Below are 26,466 nucleotides of genomic sequence, written 5' to 3'. Positions count from 1 at the left end.
CAAAGTTATGGTAGAAACAATTTTGGAGAAAGCGATCATTAGACGACACTGACCGCAAGATGGATGCCATCCGCGATACATGCTCGGTCAAGATGGGACAGGACGCAAACGAGATTCCTCGGCTATCGTAGGAAGTCGTGCGGCAGAAATTAAGTAGGACCTTTCGTGAAATATACCGACAGCAACCTATCTTTTTCCGTGAACTCCGATGAGCAATTTTTAACCTCGAAGAACACCCGTTATTATCGGTCAGGTGGTTCTTCGTAATTTCGACCCTCGGTTTACTACTTTTTGATACGATACATACATAGATAGGGCAAGAAATAATCATCGCGTTTAACAATCGGTACGGTTTAATAATCATTACGGATGTTGCATTCCTCGATCTGTCTAACACAAAGAAATAATGTTTAATAGGTATAGCTGGTAGTAGAGATACAGCAAGATGACGAGAAAGATGCGCAATGTCCTTGATGTCTATCGATGTTACTGTCTGATGGCGTAATTCAAGACCTCGCGATATCTCAAAGGACTACCGTAATCGTTTCGTCATCGTTCCCTCGTTGTCTCGAACGAGCCTCTTTTCTTTCGCGGTTCTCACACCGCGACAACACAATTTTATCGGCCGAAACAAACCAGGCAACTGGAGGACGCGGTTCCTCGAATAAACGAACGGCGCTCTCTCGTTAAGAGATCGAGAGCTGCTTCCTCGAAGCGCGGCCTGGAGTGCTCATAATTTCGCGAACCGCATAACCCTGGTTTTATATCGGCGCGCGGCTCGGAGGCAACGTTCTTAGTCACAGTCATCCGAAGACCGACATTTGTACGTCATCCGTGGATACGATCGTTGACAAACGATAGTTTAACGAACGTCGAGTGGAATTCCCGATCATCTCCGGGTTCGCCGATCAGCCGCAATAGTTTTCGATTATACACAACGGTTCCGCGATGTCTCGTTGGAATCGAGTTGCTCCGAACTTGGCCCGATTAACCCCATCGACGAGATCCGGCGAGTCTGGCGCCCGGGCAGACCATAAACCTCCAATTTACAATCGTCGAGACGCCGTCGAGAAAACTTTGTTACGACGTTTTGCTAAAAATACCTCGCTTTGTCGTGACCAGACTCATGAATCTCGTGCCCCACGGATACGTAACCGCGACACCGAGTGCATAGCCGTCAGTGCAGGCGTTGCAGCAACACTGTCTTTATTTATGCGGCGATTAGCGCGCGTTTATATCTTAATATCGAGGCACGATCGTACGAACGCGCCTTAACCTCCACGGATTCTTCCTGGCACCTCGAGTCGCGGCTGTTTGAACTAGGATTTATTGATTTCTAGCTACAATGTAGTTTCTCCCGTAGTCGTCCATACAAATTGCAGCGAGCGATAGCTGCGGCATAATTATCGACGCTCCGTGAAACGCGTAGAAAGCGATTAGGTATCTGCGCGCTGAATCAATAGAAAGCTCGCATGACTTATGTCACCTGCCTTACAGATTCGTTTTGAAATGCCGAGGCGAACTGTCGCGCGACATCTCGCGCGTCTAGTGACCAAGGGAATAGAAGGCAATTTCTTGTTCAAGGTTAAACTTTCCTCGATTTGTCTTGGCAAGCAAGGTCGGTATAGCGAATCGACGAACTGTGTTTCAGCGGCGGAAATCCGAGAGGCTCTTCAACACGCGATGAAGGTATCGCGAGAGGGCAGCTGCCGATGGCCACGACCGAGGGTGATTCCGGTTCGTGACGTTTACCCAAGCCCGTCGACCACCTACATTCCACACTGCGCCATCTTGCACAGGTGCTCAGACGACACCGGATGCTGCAGATCGGAAGCGCTCACCTGCGTGCCTAAGCTCTCGCACCGCGTCGAGCTCTCCTTCTATGTAAGTAAATCTTCCTTTTGTCCCGATACGAATGCCGCGCGACCATTTGCCATGACGACGCGCCATGCAAATTCACGCTGCGGTCGAGTAGAACATGCTTCTCGATCGAACGACAAACTAACCCGCGACCATAGGCTCGTTACACGATAGATAAATCGAGCGTGAGAGAGGGAAAAACGGATAGAGAGAAAGACAGAGAAAGGCAGATGTAAGCAGTTACATTGCACGGCGCGGAACGATGGATGCCACGAAGCAACAAGGAAGACTTTATCACCGAGGAGAAAGTACCATTAATCGTGTAAAGTGTATTACGGAGAATTTATTAGCAAGAAGTCAAAGAGTCGCGGTATTCCGACGTAATTTATAGGACACACTATCGCCGATATCAAAACTCAAATCGCCAACGATTTGAAACTTTGTCCGACAGAGGCGCGCGAGAGTTTTCTGGCTCATTGCGTACACGACGGTTAATGAACAGCGACGTTATCGGTGAACCGCGAATTCGATGACTAGACAAAACATGCTTATCTAGTATGAACTAGAAAAAAAATTGGTCACGTAAATTTCTCGGCTTTCATGCCTGCCCATTAGTGTCACGGAAAACGGGTATACATAGTCCGTGCGTTCGTTGGAATGTCGGTGGAATTATTTTTCCTTATCTCCAGTTAGCTACGCGACCGCGTACGATCGAGCGTCAGAATTTATCGAGGTGTTCGTTACGCTAGCGCTCCTTGCAACCGCGAACGCCAACAATTCTATTGCAACTATTCGTCAATTTGTATTTCGACGAGCGTTGCTAATCGATGCTAAAAGCAAGTCTTCCGGGTCGATGCCTGATTCAATCCACCAAGCGCGCGATGCGTTCTCCAATCGATACTACGAACCGCTTATGAGGATCGACGCACCCTTTTAAAATCAGTATGGCCGTAATTGAACAGACGACACGCGTCTTCTCTCACGGTGGTCCATCGCGATGCATCGTGTCTTGCTAATCATGCAACACTATATTTATGCAGGAAATTTGATCCCCGACTAAATTATCGGTTCTCCTACCTGTATATTACGCCTGATTGTCGTCGATGCGCGGGCTTAAGGTCTGCTCGCAATTGCGCGCGTTTGTTCACGCAAACGCGAAACTCGTTTCGACCTTCTGACCGAATCGATCCACCGGATTCGACGAGATACGAAATTCTCTGGCTGGAAGTTCGAAATTGCGAAGAAAAAGTTTGGCCGACAAAGGAATCGTTTTCCATCCATAAAATTTCATTTTGCGAACCGGTAGTCAGGATTGTGCAATTGATCGAGGATGCAGGTTAGGTTTAAAGGTGCACTTCGTGCAACCCGATACTTTTGTAGCACCGTTTTATCCCGCCATTACAGACAGCTTGATCGATACGCCCCTTTCTCTTCCTCGTTTTCGATCCAGCTTGATAAAATCAAATTCCGCGTATACGACCGATAAATCGCGCCTCGTGTTGAAATTTTGAAATTTTCGACCAACATGCTGTGCTTCTACGTGTGGCCGTTGCATTATGTCGATGTAATGAACACGTAACCTGAAAATTGTATGCGTGTTTACCGTAGATGGTTGGAAAACAGAGATGACTCAGTTCCGTCGGCAAGGAATAATCTAGCGACTGGGTCAATTAGGTGCTAACAATGTCTCATCGAACGCGCTTTGTCGCCGATAATATCGCAACCGAGGACGTCTCGCTGATGTTTGCAATAAATTACGCAAAGCTTGAACAAAGAAATACGCATGGAGGTTAACCGCAAATATTTGAACGAGCCGCAAAAATGTAACAGACAAACGGTTATTAAAGACAACAAATCGAGCGTAACGCGTTTGAAAAGCAATCGCTAGGGCTTTTTGCGCTCGGTAGAAAGTGTGGTTCGACTCTTTTCTAAATCGTTCTCAGTCTATCAGAGTGCAAAATCCTAAATTAATAGCGTTATTTCGTGAGTCATGCCGAAGTAAAGCTTCGTCCAATATAGAAAATAGAAAACGTTTATATATAAGAATGGAAGACTTTCGAATCGTTATTACCGAAAGTTTGCACGCTGAGTGTTTCGTTTGGTTTAAACGAATACGAACGAAACGGGTGCGTTCCATAGACGCGAAACAGCGTAGCTATAGATTTTTAGTGACGAGGGCTCGGCATGTCATTAAACTTCGCTAGTGATCTTAATGAATCAATTAATCGTGATAGATCTATCGCATCCCTACTGGACTGCAATCCACGCGTCGTGGATTAGATTGAACTACATTCCTAGGCGATCCAGCGAAACGTCTTTCAACCAAGTTATTCGTATCGTTTCTCTGTCGAGTTACTTTCCCTACCAATTCAACGTTCAGGAATCACGTTTTTTTATCTTTATTACATTTTTACTATATTTTTTGCTATATTCTGTAATGAGACCGAAAGATTCGAGCAAAGAACGGTATGTGCGCGCAGATTGTTCAAACCTGCCGTATGATGTTCTCGAGACTCTGCATGGCGTTGAAAATAAAAACCATCTCGATATAAATCGCAATAAGCGGGCCATGTAATTGCCAATACAAAGGTGCAATAACACCGCGGGTATAATTTGCATTTCGCAGCGATTACCATTCGAGCTTCGCCAAGCAACATTAGCATAAGTTCTCGTCGACTATTGTCGGAATCGATGGCGGGCCGTGTAAATACGCGACATCGTATTGTCGGATCTTCACGAATTAACGCTCGATGTTCCGGGGTGGTTCGAATGGTCTCGCTCGTGATATCGTCGCGCTCGAATTTCGTGCTTTACGATCGCACAGACTGCATATTTCTGCCCGCAAAGACGGAACAGATGTCTTGCGAAGACTTGAACTCAGCCACGTCATAAAGGACGTTTCATAAGTCATAATCTTGGAGTGGTTCGCGCGAATCGCGACCGGCCACTCTCACACGACTACGGGGATCGTCGACCGTTTAACTCCTCAAGGCGAGAGTCTGCACGGGAAAGAACAGAGAAGCGCTCATCGAGACAAGGAGGAAACAAAAAATCTCTCGATTAGACGTCGAACCGCTAAATAGGATTGGAACGATCGATCGCGTGTTCGTTGGATCGCGAGAGGTATTTCATAAAACGCGAAAACGTTAATTGCACGCCGAAGAACTGCTATGTACTTTCTAAAGCGTACTTTATCTCGGCAGAGATCATTCGATATATCGTTTGGTTGTACACCCACGCGAAGAGTATGGCCAATCAGCGGCAACAACCGATTGTGATAAATGTACAGGGCCAGGGCCACCAGGGATCTCCGCTGGGAAAGAAGCCCATAAATTTAATGAGATACATTGGGCTTTTTTTCGTTGTGTCATGGCCCGATACTGTGCTGTAGAATGCGAGCAATCCTACCCTCGGTCGTAACATTGCTCGCACAATGCTGCTAAACCGTTATATCAATTACGGAGCGAACGCGGCAGTCGTAGACGAGGAAGAAAAACGCAAAGAGACGCGACAAAGATCGATCGATATCGACGAAAGCTGCTTCGGCTACGAATGAGCGGTGTTACCGCCAGCGAAAAAATATGCGAGAGAGTTCGCGAAGTAAAAGCCCTTTGCCAAGCTGACAGCTCTTTGCAGCGAGTGCCCGACGAGACGGCGTGCTCCAGTTAACATCTATAATTATCACGAGCCACCCCTTGCGTTGACACCTGCCGACGTAGACGCGTTTACTCCATCCGTCTGTCGAATCTACGGATCACGACTTTATCACTGAGCTTGTCCTCCCGCGAATGAGTCAGTTTCACAGCCAGACCGAAATTGGCTAAGTATCAAATTTGCTTCGGACGCGGATGTGCAAGTTGCTTGTTGCTGCCGAGATTCTACATCGTCCATGATGTATGCAGATCCGCAACTAAGTGCGACACGAACCTTAGGGTTTATTAATAGTGAGCCAGCGTGGCTTCCGTGATACCGAAATACGCTGATTTATAATCTCACCCTAGGTCCCGGCTCGTGCCCCCGGAAAAGTAACTGGGTTAACGTCTGTCGATCGTTAAGACCTTCTAAAAACGCCGTGCGTACGGTGCCCATTCGAAAGATGCAGTATATTACAGCCCACGGTGTTCCACGAATTACCATCAAATCCTAGATGAAACAAGAGACGCGAACATCACGAACCCGTAGGTACCAACGGTATCCTATCGATGTTTCTCCGAAACGTTTCGAATTTCACTTTATGCCAAGTTTTCTCGCTTGCCAGGTACTGTTATAGCAGATCCAGCGCCATACTATCACCCATCTTCGTCGGTAGCTTGCGACGATTTACGATCCTAACGATTAAACGCGATCGTTTGATCGGGTAAACGCTACGGGCGATGCATCGCGCAACCGTATCGTGTATTTCCAACAAGACGATTATTTCCAACACGACCGGATATGCATTACCGTACCGCTTTTCGATACGGCTCAGTCACCTCGTTTCCTCGCATTTGCATCAACGGCGATTGCGATTTTTACGCAGAAACTGGCGACTCGAAGCGAGGATAACGCACCGGTGTTTGTCTCGGTTGATGTATGACGGAATCGTCGTAGCTGGTGAGGGAAGGTCGTCGATTTTCTAATTCGATTTCTCCGCGAATCACATCGCAATCCCGAGAGAAAACATCGCGTGTCTCTTGTTTATTCGATTCCGCGATGACTAATGCCTTGCATCAGTTTGCACGAGAAAATCATTCGAAACGGAGACGAAATCGAAGGAAAGATCTATGACGTTGCTTCGATTTGCGAGAAGTTCAACATAATTCGTTACTTTTTATGCAATAGAAGTGTAAGCTGTGTATAGTCGATAAACATAGAAACAACATTGAAGGAAAGTTGGAAAACGTCGTTAACTCTTTGCGATTTATTTGACTTCGCTTTAGTCTCTTTCCCTCATATTTTCAGTTAGTTTATTTGTACTACCGCTTGAATTGTTTACCTTACGTTTTCATATAATTGCTTTTCCATTTGTTTAGTTATGTTCGAGTTTACACGAAACTTCTGGAATTCTCTAAAACCCTGCGACTAGAAACCTGCTCGTACTATCTCCTCTTGCTATCATCGATGGTGTACAGGACATGGAACGCGTTAACAAAGTCCCCCGATAATTCAAAGTAAAATACAGGTACGAGCAGTTACGAGGTTCTTCAAAGCGTCTAGGGTGACCAGAATCGTTTCTATCGAGTCACTATTTATGTTCTAGTGCCATTAGTTATCGCGAAAGCTTTAAAGCCGCTGCCATAGTCTCGGGTAGTAATTCGGGGCGGCGGCTGTGGTACAGGCCTTTCTCCCTGAAGATACTACAGTGGCGATATTCACCGTCACGTAATCGGCCATAAAACGTTTCGACGAATTTTTTCCTCGCAATGCATAGGAACGGGCGTGAGCGAGGGTCGCAAAGACGTCGCGATAATTGCACACTGGTCGACGTTCGGTGAGTCGCGAAACGGAATCGCAGTTAACGATTTCGGTCGGGCAAAGTAGCGAGCGATCGATGAAAATTTGATAAAGCGAAATTTGAGTAGCTGTGTCCCTGGGCTCGAAGTCAACTACTATAACGGCCGATGGACGCCCTCCACGAAAACGAATTACCTCGCTGGATATTGTTTTAGTCGATCTCGAAACAACGATCGCAAACCTGCTTTCGCTCTTGGCGTTTGGTCAGCCGTCGGAAATGCACGCGGAGGCGAATAGAAGCTGGACGAGTGCGATGAGCGAGATGGAAACGCTGCGAGCGTTAAAACGAAAACGAATTTCTTTCCATGGAAATCTGCGCGAAGGCGCAACTCGGTAAAATGGACTTTCGTCTCCCTGAGCAAGATACGAAAAAGGATATACAGCTATTAACCCTCGGAGAACTTGTTTCCAAGACGAGAGAAGACCAAGATTCAACGAAATGCGTAGGAGATGCCAATCGGAAGGGCTGAGACTGGTTATCATTTTTAATGGTTCCCCGGAGATGCCAGGCTGCTGGCTACCAGAATCAACGGCCACCTCGTTGTTTCTGGGTAAAAGGGGACCCCACGCAAGATTAACGATGCCTGTCCGACGTCGTGAATGGAGACTCGCATCGCCACAGACATGCCCGTCATTTTAATGGGACGCCGACGTGGCTCTTATTTCGGAATTACACCTGACCTGACGGAACCGAGTTCCTGACAGGTGGCGGCGAAGAAATGCCGTCCCATCGGACCTCCTTATCGCGTAAGCCTCTTACGCGAGTGCCCTGGGTTAAACCGTTTAAACCACGGGAAATAAACGACGTCTCGACGCATGTCGTGCGGGCAATCGGTGTTTCGTTTGGTCCACACCGACTGTCCGATAATTTTCGTGTTTGTACAACAGGAAAGAAAGAGACTAGAAGAATCGCTCGCTATCGTCGATACTTAAACTCGAAAAATATTACAGCAGGATTCGATAGCAACCGAATTCGTATAGCATCGGTTGCATTTGCCACGAAAAATAAAACAGATGGAAGATGCGACGAACAGTAAAATACTCGTTAAAAATCGATCGTAGGGCCAAGCTGACAAAAGGGAGGATCGCAGTCACGACTTCCTTTTCCGCTGGTCCGTGGAGACTCGCCTACTCGCGCTGACCCCATGGGGTCAGCTGTCAGCTATCGATAGTCCCGCCTCGTACACACCAGACATACCCTCACATGCTAAGCACCGTGTTATTTCTATTTTTGTTCGAATGTCGGTAGATACGAGTGCGATGCATCGTAGTCCCGGTGTTCGGTGCGTGCTCGTTCACGACCACGTACATTCTCGCGGAGAACGTTTACCGCATCATCGTCGATCCCACATTTCGCAAACGAGTCCGATGGCTTCGCTCCAATCAGATACGCTCCTTTTACGCCAGTCAATGAAATTTCCCGTTTACGGTCTACCTTTGACAACTTTCAATCAATGATACTCAGTGCGTTAATTCGATAATCGACCGGCAAGCGAGAACGTTCGACGTTGCTCGAAACGAATATCCCAGTTAACCCGATGAATAATTCTCGACGATCGGTTAGCGTAAAACGGTGTCTCGACTGTTTTATGATCCATTGTCTCGACGCGTGGAAAATGGCTCGACACGTTCGATGAAAGTTCCAGATAACAGACGAGTCTAGTTACGCTTACCGCTTCTGCTGGAGAGTCTCGGACGATCCCGTCAGAGTGTTACCGCTCGGAAGGCCGGAGAAATTGATAATTAACGGCGGTCGAATTCGACACCGTGTATACGTATAATAGTCGTTGGAAATGGCGAGGGTCGATCGCGGGTGCGTATTATCGAGAGAAGGCTACTAGTTGCAAGAAAAGGCAGTAACAGGATGCTGCTCGGTAAGTCACACGACCGGATAAGATTACATCTTTTGAACTGTTCGAGAAACGTGATTTACAGGGCATAGTTTATTCAATAAATCTCCTGCGGGTAGATTCGTCTATTCTTCGTTCGTTGGAAGTTATATAATATTACACGCTATTACAGCCATCGAGTTAATAAGCGTTTGGTAGCGATCGCGTGAAACTTCAAGCGACAACCGGTCAGCAGGAGTTGCCGGTTGTTTTCTACGTTCAAGTCGCGCGCGCGCACACCATCCTGCGCCGTCTTTCCCTTTTTTTCTTCGCGCTACCTTTCGTAATAGACACTCGTGCCAAGCAAATTAGCATAAGACCGCTGGGCGATGCAATTTATTTGCAGCTAGTGCCACGTCCGCTACATCGTCGGCCAATCGCCGTTCTTCGAATAAGGAATCGCAAAATCCGCTATCTTACGCGTTTCTTTCTTTACCTGTCGATCGATCTCTTCTTCGCTCGGAAATAGAATGAATTTTTGCCGGACGTTCCAGAGGATTGAAAGACAGCTTTCCTGCAGTTTCCGTTAGGAAACTTTACGAGTAATATCTCACGGCGAACGAAAGCGTGCTTCTGTCTGACGTTTATCTCCTACGAGATCCTCCTGTGGATCGTTTCACGCTAAACTCGAGAGGAACGATTCGCTTCCGATGCAAAAAGTAATTAGATACTCGTATCGCGGAATGTAAAGTACTCGCCGAGAGAAAATTTTAATACCGCCTAAGCACAAAGAGACTAACGAACGATTCCCGTCCATTCTCCTTCGAGCTAATGTCGATTAACGGAAACGCCGATAAAACGGACGATCGTAAAGACGCTTCGTCATTGGACAGAAAAACGACGACGCGATCTCGATTAATCTCTGTAGTGAAACGAAAGAAGAAACTCCTATCTCGACGAGTCGCGATAGCTTATCGTCAAAGTTCAAAAAACGGCCTCGGTAGGCACCTTCGACTTTTACGTTGCACTTACCGGCGCCGTGGCATCTGCATCAGCTAGGTGTCTCGTTATCAAACCTTGAGAAAAACCGGCTGATTGTCTCTTGTAATCTTTCCGCGTACATCCCGTCTTGGACATCCGACTGCTAGCTCGACCACCTGCACAGATTGAACATCCACTGTAGGTACTCGTGTAGCTCGTAATTTATACCGTCACATCCTTGCCACGCAGTGGTTCTCAATATCGTTCGCTTCAAAATGGGAACTCGCGGAAACCATGTTAATCCTGCGTAGTCCTGCTCTTCCGCGGAAGAACAGACCCACGAGTCGCGTAATAGGACAAATAGCTGAAACGCGAACAACGACAATCGCGGATCAACTGCGTTCGAGTAGAAATTCTTGTAGGGAACGTGTACAAATTTATCGAGGTTACGTTACCACCGGAACGACTTTGTACGCGAGCAACGTTTTATGAATAAACCATAATGAATGCGTTTCTGTGACCAGCAGACGGGACGAGAAACATGAAATACATGCACGAAACGACTATTCCTTCCTAACCCTTTTTCTCAGTTGGATTCCATGACTTACCGTGCGTCGATGGACAGTCATAAATCTCGGAGGAAGATCATCATTAGAGGATAGAAGGAATGTATTTCGCGAGGAGGCCGGACAGTCGTTCCTCGTGCAGGATTTTGCTTTGTGGTTACGACTCGATACTCTAGGCCACGTTAAACTGGTTGAGAAATAGGCATTACGTTTGCTCGACCCAAAAACCAAAATATTCGCATTATACGAAATAGAGAAACGGAGTAGGTGCGCCAGGACTTGGAAGATAGCGTTCCTAGACCCAAATGTATCTGCATACAATGAGAAAGCGAGAGAAGGAAGCTTTGGCCGAGCTGCGCGCTGTCTTCGTGGAGCCAGAAGACGCGAGAGCAATAATACAAGAGCGGCACAAGACGATAAATTTTCCTACGTTTTAAAGCAATCCCCAACGTCGTTCGTCATCGTTTATTCTTCTCCCTAGCTGTTCGACGAGTTCCAAACAGAAAAAGGCACGGCTGGCAGCTTCATTTCGGTCGTATTCAGAGGAACCGTTTGCGAAGCTCGGTCCTCGCAGAATTTTCATCGTTGCGGTCTTTTCGTTTTATTTTCGAGAATGAGAGAACCCGTGAAATCGATATTGCGAAACGTTCGAATAAATTTTGCGCCTAGTATGATTGTACTTGCTGGGAGCGATTACGACCAGATCGTAAACCAAATTTCTTCGTTCTATAGCTACGTTCAACAGGCTGCAGAAACAGAGTTAAAGATTCGCAAATTCCAGTTTACGAGCGTCGACGAAATCGACGAAAGCTGCACAAACGTCGAACTTAACGCGCATTTCCACGTGGCATCTAACAGTCGATCGATCGAGGACTAACCTTGGCTAACCCCTTGTTACGCGTACCACGGACAGTGAACGTTCGTTAAGGCTTGATTATTCCTCGAGTTAAGTTACCATGGGTGACTGCATTATACGCGCGTTCCGCGAGTCTTTCTCTCGTTGTACATATACCTGTACAATATAGCCACACAATATTCAACCTGACACAGCAACGCAGCAGCGCAGGCTCGTGTTATGTCGGACGTGTACGAGCGAGCAGCGTTTCGTGGTCTGAACCTGCAAGCTCTTCCACTCGTACGTGCGCGACACGACCCCCCTTGTCTTTAACCGCCTATTAGAATGATAATTCTCGCCGTTGCCAACCACGGAACGCGTCACGAAACGATTTAACGAGTTTCCAACGACTCGACGCGGTTTTCGTCGATCTTTGCGCTCTGCCATTGATCAACGGTCTTCGAACCAGAACCGAGAACGACGCCATTCGTTTGAATTAGGAAGAGAGATTTAGCATGCGGGGCGAGCAGTTCATGAACAAGAAAGGGTTCGATAATGGCGATTAACCCTCATTTCTACCGGATCGGTAACGAGCACCGACTTCGGACTAACGGGAAGCGCGAACATAACAATGCCAACAAGCTCGGCCACACGAGAAACCACAGACGAAAACCGCAAAACGTACGACTTTCGTTGCAACGATTCGCGTAACATCGCGTGCACGACAGTCTTAAGTCAAGATTAGCCAGCTTCTGTACACAACTCTTGGAATTGCACATGGCCCGGAACGAGAAGAAAGCGGTCGTTTCGATTTAACGCCTTTTCTACGGGAGACTAGTCCGTTCGTGATGATTTCATTTCGCCTTCCTCGACCTTTTCGTCGACGTTTCTCCGGTTCGAGAATCTCGAGCCACGATTTTTGCGTTTCCTCGTCGCTAAACAGCTTGGTATAACCACGAGCGTGTTGCGCGATGCCAACGTCCGAGAAACTAGATCCCGGATAGGCAATTACTCCCTGACCAAGGCATCCGACAGCCTGTCATAATTATTCAATTGAACGGACAGGGTGGGTAGCGAGATACGCCGCCAGGGAATTCTAATTTCACCATACCCGGTGCCGGCTAATATTTGCTCGCGTTCAACTAATTGGACGGTTGTTCGGTGTACCTATCGGTTCCACGACTAGAATATCTCGTTTCGCCTAATTGCCTCGCGGAAACGAACCCTGTTTCGCACTGGGACCTTTCTTAATCGGACCTGATCCGGTCGTTAACAAACTCGCGGAAGTTCTTTTTCGTAAAAGGGTTAACACAGCGAAACTCGGACGTGGTGCAATTCAGGTATGGAAGTTAATGCCGTGCGTGTGCTCGCCCGAACCGACTGCACGCGTCCGCAATCTCTTTTCCTCCTTTCTCCCCTCCATCGATTCCGTTTCGACCCATGTCTCGTGCTTCCTTCTGCCTTTTAACCTTCTTTTTTCCCTTGTCTTTCGACACCGTCCAATTAAAAATCTCATTTATCTTTTTATCCCTCTTATGGTATTAATTTACCTCTTCGACACAACCTCATGAATTTCTCTAACATTTTCGTTTCTTACCTATCCGCAGTATCCGATCGAATAACCTCTTTGTAGCGTCATTCCCTTGGCCCTTATCACTGACTGCTGAATATCATATTCCTGGACAAGCTCGGTGCTGAATAAACTTTTCGATTAATTGATTTACACTCTACGCAGGATCCATAAATTTACGAGTTTAGCACAGTATTATTACAGCTTCGGTATTAAAGAGTTAAACTTCCGCGATAACATTGGCTGGCAATTAGTGTTTCGCCTCGGAACGAATGAAAATCACGATAGTCTTTGCCAGGAAGGGTGGGCGATCGCGTGGACGAGCCAACTCAATTATTCGAGTTGGCAAAAGGAGTAAATCGTCCAGAGACCGCGACAAAGTGCACAAAGTCTTCCACCAAATCTTCGTACGCTACGGTAGTGACTTTCGTAACGCGGAACACAACGTGATTTAAACGAGCCGTGGCAGAAGGTCGACTAATTTATAGCAAGCTTCACTCTAAAGATTATTCGTTTGCGGTTGTGATATAACATTTGCATCCGTATCAAAGTTCACGTCTGCGAATACACCCTCAGCCTTCTAGTTTTTTCTCCACCAGCGTCTTTTAAATCTTTGCGTCCGTTTACGATCCCCATTGGAAATTTATCAAACGACGTAATTCTTTCGAAACGAGTTCGAATCACGTTCTTGTCGTTTCGAAAAGGACTGGACGCGACCACCTGTTTTTAAGTCGTAAATTCCTTTCCGGTTGCCCCACGACCCTTTGCGACGTTTCTTTCCTACGACACAGGTTACATCCGAAATACGTTAGGCCGCGGATTACGATCGCTCGTCCATCGAAAACGTGCTCTTACAATGTTCGTCGTCGGGTCGGTCGCACCGTCGCGTCGTTCCGGTTTATTCCGTTCTGTGAGTGTTCGCGTTGCATTATGCATTAGGGTTGGTTCGCAAGGACTCGAGCACCCAGGTAGCGGGGAGGATTTCTTTACGTCGGGGGCAAAGTCGAACGCGTGAACTAAATGATCTCTTTAATTGATTCGCTACAATACCGTCCCGTTTCGATGCATAATGCATGCGCTGTTTGTGCAATTCGACCTGGCTTCGATCGATAAATTAAAACGGTTAACAGGGATATATCTCGCACGGTGCTCTTTTTTATGGGACAGAGTGGGTCAAGGTACGCTCACGCATCTTCCTGTGACTTCCATCGAGCGATATATCTTTATGAAAAATTAACCAAGCCGGAGAATAACGGACTAATCGATGCGGAATGTTCGCGTTACATAAACTCGGAGGCATTAAAATTCCGCAGACCTCAAGAACGCAACCATCGAGATTCTCGGTTGCCATGAGTTGACGGTGCTTTCTCCGACGATCATTCACAACGGTCACGAAGAACCATCGACGAGCATGAGAGAAAAAGGAAAAAAAAGAAAAGAGATGCACGAGCTGTGGCGACGATTATAAATCGACTACCGGCCCCGTGGAGAATCGTGGAACGATTCTCGCGTCCTCGCACCGATCTCACCGGAATTCTCTACGAAAAACACGACTCCGATTCGTGACTCTTTTTCAGCGGACAGTTTGGAAGCCGTCGAGAGAGTCTCGCCTTGTCAGACGTCTTACGTCACGACAAATGATGTTTTCGATTAAAGCCGACTCAGAGGTCGAGACAGATTTGTTACACAGTGTGGCAACGACTCGGTATTCCAGTCTATGGTCGAGTCGATTCAGTTTCAAAAAGAAAAAGCCCCGTTCCAACGCCTACGATAAGTTAAACATCGCGCGAGATCTCGTTGTTAGAGGAGCAGCGATAAGGGAACGTACGCCTCGATGTAATTAAGATTATCTTGAGAGAAGGCAAATAATCGGCGTAACTTCGTTAATTTACGGAGCGCGTTAAACAACCACGAGGAACTGGGTAAAAGCGGCGATGACCACACAGTTCGAGATGCCGGGCGCCTTATCTGGATGCGGAGTAGCGCTGGAATCGGCAGCAAGATCCACAAGGACGAGAGCAATTTGACGGAATGACTGTGCCGAACAACGACAATGGGTCGATACGTTAAGCGCCATGGTACCGAGAACGAGCTGTCGGCGAACGTCGACCAGGACAAAGAGGCGCGAAAATGAGAGCCATTCATCGGGTAATTTGTAGAATGGTTACGGCTACAGAAATCTACTTCCATCGAAATCGATCTTCAAGTTTCCGATAGAAACAAGGGCCATTGTGATGGAAGGTCTTCCTTGGCGCCACGGGTATAGCGGACAGCGAGGATGAATAGCCTTTAATCGAACGAACTTGACGAAACTCGATCGATGAATACGAGACTAGAAAATTGTCGATCGGATAGATCATGTTGGAGAGCGTGAACTCGAACACGTGGGAAGAAGAAGCAAGGGAATTTTGATAAATCTTCGCATGCATTAATGAAACTTCAACCAATCGTTGTTGCTCTTCGCGTAAATCGTTCGTAAATCTCGTCGCTACGATACCGTTGGGAAACGCAAAGTCCGTCGTGGTGAAAGACGAAAATTATGGCTGTGAGTCTACACGAGACGACAATGGCTGTCCGGAAGCACGAAAGATAACGAGGTTGCGTCCCTAGCGTAGGACGTCGAAGTTATATGTACCTGCTCGATATTCGACGTATCCGAGCTTTGAAAGCTCGGTAGACGATTGCGCGATCACGCACCGTGCGTTTTCAAAAGCAAAGTTCCTTCAACGACGTCTCGGAAAACATGCTGCAACAGAGGCGGACTCGTGAACGGCAGGTTGCTTTTATTCTAAATGCCGGCTCAACTCTTCGCCGTTGGTTTCCAACCAACTACCGATTCCTCGAGGCTCACGCGAACTCGTCACGATGTCAGGTACATAATGGCAGAGGCACCCACGCCTTTTCTCCACACCCACGATCCCCTGCATGAGCTGTGTGTAGATGTGTGGACGTATGTCTGGCCTCGTACGCGTTTTTCCACCGGACGGATCGCGCTTTGTTTCCGATCGATACGCGTCAGCCGAAGAGAAACGTTTTCTCAATCGTATAAATATCGAGATAACCGAGCCGCGACATGCCTGTCGCGACCCCCGCCGCGAGCCGCAATTCATATCATCTTGCCGACTCCGTGATCAGCCTCCGACTCTGTCAATAATTTTTCAATCTACGCCGAGAAGAATCCAGCCGGAAGATGCGACGTACGGTGAAATTGACGCGATCCATGCATCGATCTAAAGGAATGTATTTGGAAAGTGTGTATTTTTAAAAGAGCCACTCGTCTCTTCGCGAAAGACGGTCGAGGTTTATCTCAGTTCCTCGTCGATCGATATCTTAAATTCCGACTACGTATAGTTTTCCCTAGTTGCGTTCCGATACGTCACGGCTAGATCAACGATACTCGATCAATGGATTAGCGCGGAGATTGCGATCTCGTCAGCATCGGTCGCGCATCCTCTGTTGGAAATTAACGACCGAGAGAAAATAGCTTCGGTTTGTCACAGGAATTTTCAAACTCCGAACCACGTACAATACAGTAAACGGTGATTGCCCGCAGCTTTCGTTACGTCTGCGAGGCTAATTGCGTTTTAATTACAACTCACGGTCGCTCGACTATCCTTTTCTTCCGAACGTCCGCAAAGAGAGATCGGCTAGAAAGGACGCGAAGGGAAAGGTCGTGGGCGAACGTGATCCCTGTTGTTGAGAGGATAGCGCGCGCGCGAAAGTCGCGCAGAACCAAGGGAGATTCAATTGCGCGTACAGTTAGCACGCGTGGGCGATAATGACGCCACAGGACACGTGCGTACGGGAAGAAACGCGCACTGACGCCCCTTTTGGTCCCTTTCGTATAATCTCCCTTCCAAGCCGAGCCCATATCGACTCGAGACCGGCGTTTTTCTTCTCTTCTCTTCTCTCTCCTTCGCCGTGGCTGCTCAGTTACGCTCCGTCAAGGTCGGCCACCTTTATGTCCCGCAAATGAACGGCGTTCCTCCCTGGAGAGGTTGAATTTCGTCGCGTCCCACGGAATTTAGAATGCCGCTTATCCTTTCTTACATCGCGCGACACGTGTAAACCGGCTGGTGATTCGCGGTCGCGTCGGCTTAAACTCTTCCTTATCCCCGTACGTATCTCGATGCGGGGAAGGATGCTCGAATCTTTCGCGGTGAACGAACACGATCGCGAAAAGAGGATGCCATTTTCTTCGCGCCGGCTTATCGAGGATTCCCATTAGAGCCTTTCCCCTGCGCCTCGTTTCCCGCGTCATTCATATGTTTTCACTTATGCCACTTAACTCTCGCGCTCACCTGCCCTGTTCGTTAAGCGACTTGCCGCCGAGTTGCGCGAATTGATCGCTCGACGAAGGGGGACTGGGCTGAGCGAGCAAGAAGATGGCCCGAGAAGAGCAGGTAAGCGTCCGGTTCTCACGCACGATTTATCATCGTCGCACGATGGCCGTGAACCCTGCGCTCGAGACGTTTCTGACGGTGGCCAACGCTGACGTTCGTTAACGCGTTATTCCACGTATTAGAAGCGGAGCTTTCAACGGACTCGCAAAACATATCGATTCCAACCGAGAGGCATCTTCAATTCGATCTATCCACCGATAGAACGCGAAATCAATCGGAACTAAACGCGGAAATTACAAACGCGCGGCTAGAGGTTTCCGCATGTTCTAGATGGACCGGCCGAACGATTCGTCGATAGGGAAAGACAGAGGATCGTTGCGTGGGTTACGATAAACGCAGGAATACGAGAGTGCAGAATCATTCGTTGAAATGGACGATAGCGATCCGAGGCGATGAATTCTGGAAACTATCACCGCACTGCAAGATTGAATTTAGCGTAACGTAAAATACAGACCGAATGAGATTCGTGTACGTTTTTGAAAATTCAGAGGAAATTTCGAGGCACCTGGTAACGCAGCTTGTTGAACCCGCATAGCAAGCTGTTATCAGCGACTGATAAAAAGACACGACATTCCATTTAACAACGAGGCTGACCTTGTCATCTTGTTACGGTGTTTTCGTGGCACGAAAACACTTACCGCTCAGTTCATACGAATAACGAGAACGAATCGAGGGACAAAGTTACGGGTGGCAATTCCGTAGAATGACATTTTCCTTCGACTATCGGACCACAGAGCGCGAAATTACACTACGGCGCGATCTCATGCGGTCCGTTATGAGGAAAGAAAGGTTGTAAAGAGAAAGAGCCGATTCACTGGGTAGGTAATCGACGCTCGAAGCGATTATCGTGATGAGAATATATGCAGCAGCGAAATCCGCGCCGAAACTGCTTTCCTCGATTTCGCTGGTGCTTCCAAATGTATTCGTCGAGGTCCGAAGTCCGAAGATATTCTATGAGTCAGCTTGAGGCGACGTTAAAGTTCCTCGCGCGGTGGGACGCCGAGTGCAAAGATCCGACGTCGGAAAATAGTATATTAGGATGGGTAACTACCTCGCAGCCGAGTTTCTAAGTAACCTTCGAATGTCCAGAAAGTGAACGCGAATTGCCGGAGGGCAGAGCTGCCATCGAGACTACCCCGATGCGATACCAATTGCCTTACGCACGAAACCGATCTATTTTGCCCAAAATGAAAAACTAATCTATTTTCTTGCCGATTCCCTCGTCCAACGAACGTCGATCCATTATTCTCTTGATGCCAATAACCTCTTACATTTTCATACTCGCGCATTACGAGACGCTTGCTCGTTACTCTTTCCAAGACCGAGACAAGTTGGACTATTACCGTCTGATGTTATTTGAGATATAAATATTCGTACAAAGGCCCTATCGAACGAGCTACAGCCTCGAGAGTTCGCGAATAGTTTATGCGGCTGATGGCTTTACGCGTTTAACGACACTCGCGTTTCACACAAGTCGCGTTCGTCGTCATCGCGCGCAGCACCTTTCAATTTCGCGATACGCGTTACTTTTCAATTCGTAACAAGATCACGAAGATTAACGATCTCGAGATTCCTAATTGGGAATCGAGATTTACCAATCGGCGAAGAAGCGGTCCAGTGCACGCGCGATAGGTCGCACAAGCAATAACTCAACGCTATCGTAACGCGAAGACGATTGTGAAACGATCGATGCAAGAATAGACGCAGGAACGTTTCCATTAGCGAACGCTCTGGCCATTTTTCCTTTTCGCTCGACGAACGCGTACTCGAATCAGAGCGCCACCGAAATCCGGATCATTTTTCATCCGTCGGACAGATCGCGTCACACGCTGCGCGCTGCGGGATCGTTTCGCAAAACATCCGTCGCTGCGACGGTTCGGTCGCTTGTTCCCGATGAATTCACGGTTCGGGTGAAATCTCAGGACGAAGTGACTCGAAAGCAAAGGTAAAGAGAACCGCGGCCAGGGAGCGCATCTTTATGCAGGCCACGCGGGACAATGAGGACATTGTCGCTACTCGGACGTACAAAGCTAACCGGAAATTCATTGTTCTTGTGGCAGTTGGAGCGATCACCCTCTTCGCCGGGATTCCAGCGCCGCTAATATTAACGCCTTGTTACCAGCCGGTTCGAGCGCAGCAGTCTGCGCAAGCTCGAAGAATCTTCCATCGCTGCTCCAACTTTCCTCCTTCCGACTCTATTTCGATCGTTCGTGCGGAATACACTCGCTTTCCATCGCTTTGCGAGATACTCCAGAAACGTTCGACCGACTTTCGCGTCTCGCTCATCGATAAAAAGGCTTAGTATCTACCTAAATTTATCGAAGAACGAGCTGAGATCGTCGATTATTATACGGGTTACGTTCGAACGGATCCAGCTGGCGGAACGGCGAAAATTGTCCTTAATTAACATTACTGCGGGTAATTGCGGGTAATTCGAGTGATCGCGCGTTCAATGGTAAAACGATGTTATTCCGAGGGTGAAATCGAACGTTGTCGCGAACGATGGAGCATCGATTTTTAAGCCGATCGAAAGACAAACAGTGGTCGGCGACGGGGGAAACGAAGGAAGACGATCGTACGCGAGCGGGACATAAATCTTCCGAGTCGTAGCGATTAATTACGGCAGGAAGCGGAGCCCTGTAATTAGATCCTCCTCGATGGCCTGCTCCGGCGGCCCCGCGCGCTACGATCTCGGCCCCGAGCCGACCTCGCTCGCTGCACGACCAGCGAAATCTCGATCGAGTTCGATTTACTTCGTTCTGTTGCGTTCCGAAACCTCGTCGCGTGGCAAATCGTCCCAACGATCCGCTCCGTTTCTCCTCCGCCTTCCCTTTTCTTACCTCCAGGAACTTGTACCCTGCTTTTCGACTGATTTATCGTCTCGTCGCGTCGCGCCGTCCTCTCTTCCGGTATCATTCTCTGCCTATCGCGAATTCGATCTGCGAGGTATCAATGTCTCTGTTCGTATATACTTTGCATATTTACACCAGCGATTATATTCTAACTGCGATTCTTTTTCTTAGCAATCCTGGCCTGGTCCTCGTCCATTGTATTCCTTTTTAATCCTTCGATATTTATTAATTTACGATTAAATTTCATACGTACGTGGTAAGCAACTATTTGAAGTCATGAACCGATCGTTAACGCATTTAAATTATTCCTCGTTCGCGTTGCCACGAAACTAACGGCTGAACAAAGAATAAACATGTAAAACGTGTCTGGTCGTATTGGCTCGTCGCTTTTATCGGGCAACCGAGCTCTGAAATGTACCTCGTGTAGAAAAGTGGTCGACAACTCGCTTTCGTCGTCTCTCGCGTAAACAGATCGTTTTCCCGCTGATCCGTATTTTCTCCGTACGAGTTCGATCCGTTCTTAAGGAGACCGATTTGCATGGAGCGTAATCAATTCAATCCGCATGACGTCCGCAGCGAATCGTTTGCTCGGCGATATCTGAAATCCAACATCTATTTGTTGCGTATCCACGTACGTGTCACGTGCGATTTCCACTCGCTTTATCGCTGTGGATTCGTATGAAAACGGAGAATGCGACTTTACGAGACGCGACAAATGGAATCTTGATTTTCTCACGGCGAAAATAAACGAGCAACGGAACAATGAAACGCTCTCCGTCCAGACTGCTTCATCGTTTCTTTGACGTGACGAGAAAAAATCGACAAATGAACGGTCAGTTCTGTCGCGTATCTTCGTATCAAAATTTAATACGCGACGGTGAAACCATATGCGAAAACGCGGCAAATAGATACCGGACTTAACGTAATTCGTCGAAATATTTTGGTTGTTTTACGCAGCTTCGCTATGGAATACCGCTTCACGCTACTTAACGCACTTCTATTAATACATGCTATCGAGTTTACGAACGACAACATCAAACTGACAATAATAGGAAGATTCACCTATGCCTCATTATTGCCAAGATTACGAAACCATTCAATCACGTCTGGAGTTATTGATGTTCAAGGAACATCGTTGTCCCATAACAGACCTATTATTTATATTATTGATCATCTCTCCTAATATTCTACGCGAACCAAATGTCCACATTCCTACGCGTCTCCTTAGAAATTCTACTCTCTTTAAACCTGAATCCCATTGAACTCTTTACGGCAAATACAATTGTTTAAACCGGTTATATATAATTGCTAACCAGTTTCGTAGTAGCGTCAACTTCTTTTTGTAAATCTTCAAGTCCTTTCAAACTACCAGCTTGCATCCAGTTGTTTTCATCTTACTATTTCCTACTTTTTCTTTTTCATATATCTATTAGGTTGTCCTATATATAATATATAATTCAATAAAATAATATAAAACAAAAAATGTTGTGCATTTATTATTTCCTTATAAAACGAAGGAAACTTTTCGGACAACCTAATATATCACTAGTTATCTAGTATTGTCGTTTTTTATTCTAACTTTGTTTTTTGGAATACTCTGTAGTCTGTACATACGGGTACAAATGGATTTTGTTTGTCGTTAATTACAAATAAATATTACATATAATATAGCGTCGTCTGGTTTATGATCCCACACTGCTTTCGCGAGGCAGATTCTACTTCCCCGAAGTTCTCGTTATCGGTAGAGGAACGTATCGAAGAGAAAACACGATGATGAATAAATATCACGGACGAGCCGAGGAACTAGCGAAATAATCCCGTATGGGCTACGACGCGAGATCGGTCACTCAGACATTCTGAGCTTCGCGTTAAAAAACGTTCGATCGACTGGATTTGGTTTTCGCAGAAGCATCCCTCGTCCTCGCGTTGCCGACAAATTGTCGTGGACACGCGAAAGATCGATCGCGACGAGTAGGAACGTTTACGATCGGCTTCCCGCGGTTTCGACCTCTCCCTGTCGTTCTTCCTCCTTTTCGTCCTTTCCCCATCGTTCGTAAAAACTGGTCCCACGACGGACACACCGATCGACTTTCAAATCGAGATTCCTTAATCCAAAGGTTATCGCTTTCAGTTTGACTCTCCATGGTCGAGAAAAACGGCAGAGTTGCAGGACACCTTTCCCGATTTTTATCCTGACCGATTACGAAGCATTAAGGTAGTATTATTAAAAGAGATTAACGTTGTCTCGATCGTATTTTCAAATATCGTAAGTATATGAAAGCACCGTATTTCGTACTTGAGAAGCATTTAAGGAGCACGCGATACGGTCGTTTAGGCTCATTCACGGAGAGGAGGCATCTAAATTTCCGAGTCGAGTTTAGAAAAAGATTTCCATTCACCATGACGAAGGATATCTCGGCGGAGATCTCCCTTCTCCTTTCTTCCTCGTTCTCCTTGCGACACGATTTTGCTGGATAAACGCGAAAACTGGTTCCCTCGAAGAACAAGGGACGGAATCGGCGCTCCGATACCAATTGGGAGGGAAGGGTCGCTAATTTCTAAGTCTGGTTGTAACGCGGTGATGTTACACGTACGCGAATATATACGTCGATAGGTCGCGGCGTGCATCGCTAGCCGGCATTCCATGACCGTGATCGCACAAAAACGGTGAAATGTTCGTCCGCTTCGCTTCTTACCATGTTAACCGCGCGTGTACACGATACTGATGCGATCACGATGCGGATAAACGAAGCATGCGATGCTCATGGAAATGTAGAACCGAGTTGTTCGAGCCGCTCTACAAATTGCCTTCGAATGCTGCTCGTTTAAAAGGTCTACAAGTGCCATGGTTAATCCTACTTTTCCGGCTACTCCAGACTATACGAATCACTCGGACCACTCAGGAACTCTTTAAGGCCTATGATACTACGTGTCGTAACGAGTCGTATTTTACTCGAGTGCCTCGTACACGCTAAGTAAGGTACTTTGACTACTCCGGTGGGCTCTGATCGCCGCGAGTATCGTCACCCACGATCTCCGGATCGCGTATTTTCAGAAATGTCGACGAATCTCGAAGGCGCTATCGTCCGATGTAACGAAAACCGGAGAATCCTTCGGCGCGTATGCCACCATAGGATAAGCGGCGAACCGGTTGCCGGTATAACGTTAATTAATCCGTGCCATGGAATTACATGAACCGGTACGACTCGAATCGATCGTTATCCGTCGCACGACGCTAAAAGTAAGAATCATTAATCGATATCCCCGATATCGTGCTTCTCGTTCGTTGCAAATGGCACACCTACGTATGTGAAACGTTTCACGACAAAGCTAACCCCCTAGTTTTATTCATAACTATTCGCGAACAACTCAAGTATGTGAAAGAGTTTCACCTGACCTAAAAAATTTCGTTGGAACGCGTGTGCAGCTGCAAGAACCGCCGCTAGATCGGCTGGCCTTTCGACGTTGACGTTAGTCGTCAACACGCGTATGCAAATGCCGTGGCAGCTCGAGCCGCGAAACTCGCGTATCGACTAACGCGATTGCGATCCGATATCTTGTAACCCCGTTGATTTACGACGGGAGGATTCAAAACTATTGGACGGGGAACGATTGCAAGAATCGTAATTACGTACTCGGTGCAACGTCTTACCTGAGCTTTCGATCGGGATTTACGAAGAAAGCTACACGGTCGAATGGCCGAAACGCTTTCACTGGAAACACGTTGAAATATACAGCCATGCAGGCAAAACGATCTCATTGACAATATCGGTTAATGGTTATCGCGAGCCGATGTCGCCTCGAGCGATCTGAATCTGCAACTGGTTCGGAACAGGTTGGACGGTGCCTGCCACTCGAGAAGAGGTTGATTTATGCAGCCTTATCGGGAACAACTAAAATTACGCGCGATCTGTCATCGGAAGAACAAATTGAGACGCTGCTACGAAGTACCGTCCGTCGAGAAATCTTCGCTTTGGAAAATCAGTTGTTAGATTTTTCGGCAATGATGCAACATTAATAGATCGGGACGAGCGATTTTAAAAATATCGAACGAACGATATGCGTCCTCGTTGCGCGCAATCAACTTTGTCGATCGCTACATTCAAAAAGTTTGATGCGCAAAAGGTGCAAAGAAACATCTCGATTACGCAAAATCTGCAACTACCTCCGACACGATCAACGATACGGCCGAGTCAACGACTAGTTCGTTCGTTAATTCCCGTGTAATCGTCTTGCGCGGGTTTAACGTAGCACGGGCACGATAGGGATCTCGATTGGGTACGGGAACGCCCACCGATAATCGCATGCAAATCGTTCTTAACGCTTACGCGCGTGCCCGTGAAAAACTGGTGCATGCGAGCTGCCGGGTTTATCGCCGCCATTTACAAGCAAAAGACCTTGGTTTTCGCGAGGTTACCTAGATCGGGACGTCGCGACGACGAACTAGAAAACCGAGACGATCGGCAACACGTATCGAATTTTTTCTCTTCGGAAATCGTTTCCAATATTTGTGAGAAGGGAAGATTAAAGAATTTTCCAAACCGCCCACTTTGCAACATTTACTATGTCTCTCATCCGATTGTCGAACGCAGTAGCAGCGATAAATCGCGGACGGCAATTTCATCGCGCGTGACCGTGATTCGTCCAGGTGTTGTGTGTTACACGGGGAAGAACGATCGCCGCGGATATTCCATTTAAATTACCAATGCTATCGGCAAACGATATACATAACTCGGAGTAGTTTACGGACTTGGCTAATGCGGCGAAAAGCAGCGTCGTGGCGGTAAATTCGCATGCCAGACCGCACGGTCCGATCGTGCGTGTAAAACGATCCGAGCCACGGCTCGTACGGTTTGCGCTAACGAATAGATCTCGACCCGATCAAAATCCCCTGTGCAACGTCTTCATTCCCATCGAACGCGCCGTGCCGTTGCTTGCGCCCAGCCAATGCTGCGAGCGAACTGTAATAGAGTCCTCGAGGGTCGCCAATTTATATTACCGAGAAAAGGTAGTTAAAGCTGAAAGGCTTTATGAGCAACGTCGGCTTAAGCGGCACACGAAGTAATCGCTGGTTATTTACAATAAAGGTACCTACGGTATAAATAGCGCGATAGGTATGTATGTATGTATATTTCGGAGACAATAAACCTCTATATACGACTGGAACTCGCAGCAATAGAAGGATATTGAAGGCAGTCGACGTCTCGTACGATTCTCTCAACGAATATTTTCATTTCTTAATCGAACGATGGCGACTCGAAGCGATTAGATAGAAACGATTTTGAAACACGCATAGAAGATATCCGTGGTTTATCATCCGATCGTCCGACCTACCGGCAGCGTGGGAGCGATGACGAGGCGACTCGTCTTTAACGACCTATGTATGCCAGGAATTAATTATCGATCCGAAGAAGGCGTATACTCTTTGTTTTTCGAACGGGTCGATTAATTCGGAATTCGTTGAATCACGGAACACGGAGGAAAGCTGTTCACGATGCAGCCCGGTCGGCCTTAGATAATGTTGCACGGTGCACGTGCATTAATTGCATTCCTAGGAAGAAGCTCGAACTTCCGGGACTTTCGCGCTCGCAAATTCGCACGGATAAAACTGTACGCCTCCCCGATCGATAGATACTATAAACGTTGAAAGCACGCGGCGAAAATAGTCGAATAAATGCGTTCAAAGAAGAGTATGTGTATATTCTTCGGTCATTGAAGAACGTCTCTTGTCCCTCTCCGTATCGCCATACCTAACAATTATTTATGGTTGGTAAAAGTTCTGCGAATCATACGCTGGTTATCAATGACGCGACGCAAAGAACGTGCAATGTTAACGTTGTGCAACGATAAAATATCGATACTGTCCGATAAGACCCGCCGTAAAAATCTGCAGTCAAGATGTGGTATTCAAAGGTATCGAGTATCGCGAAAGGTACACAAACGCTCGAAACACAGAGGCGGGAACGTTTCTTTCGGGCAGTCTGCCAAAACGTTCGTCAACCCACGCTCAGCTCTCGCCGAGAGTATAGTTCAATGGAGCAGCGAAGTACCCTGGCCCCTTAGGACGGTGATGTTGA

At 47.3% G+C, this 26,466-nt stretch overlaps 1 protein-coding gene across 1 annotated transcript in view; it reads left to right on the top strand.

Moving 5' to 3' along the window:
- LOC126914275 (uncharacterized) overlaps window positions 1-26,466 on the top strand; it is a 59,679-nt gene that overhangs the window by 27,515 nt on the left and 5,698 nt on the right. Inside the window, exon 3 of the mRNA XM_050717990.1 lies at window positions 1,652-1,884. Within this exon, the coding sequence (XP_050573947.1) occupies window positions 1,652-1,884 (233 nt within the window). The remainder of the gene's footprint in view (window positions 1-1,651; window positions 1,885-26,466) is intronic.

Source organism: Bombus affinis, chromosome 3 (genome assembly GCF_024516045.1).
Source record: "Bombus affinis isolate iyBomAffi1 chromosome 3, iyBomAffi1.2, whole genome shotgun sequence".
NCBI classification, from domain to species: domain Eukaryota; kingdom Metazoa; phylum Arthropoda; class Insecta; order Hymenoptera; family Apidae; genus Bombus; species Bombus affinis.
This window is presented reverse-complemented; position numbering and strand designations above follow the sequence as displayed.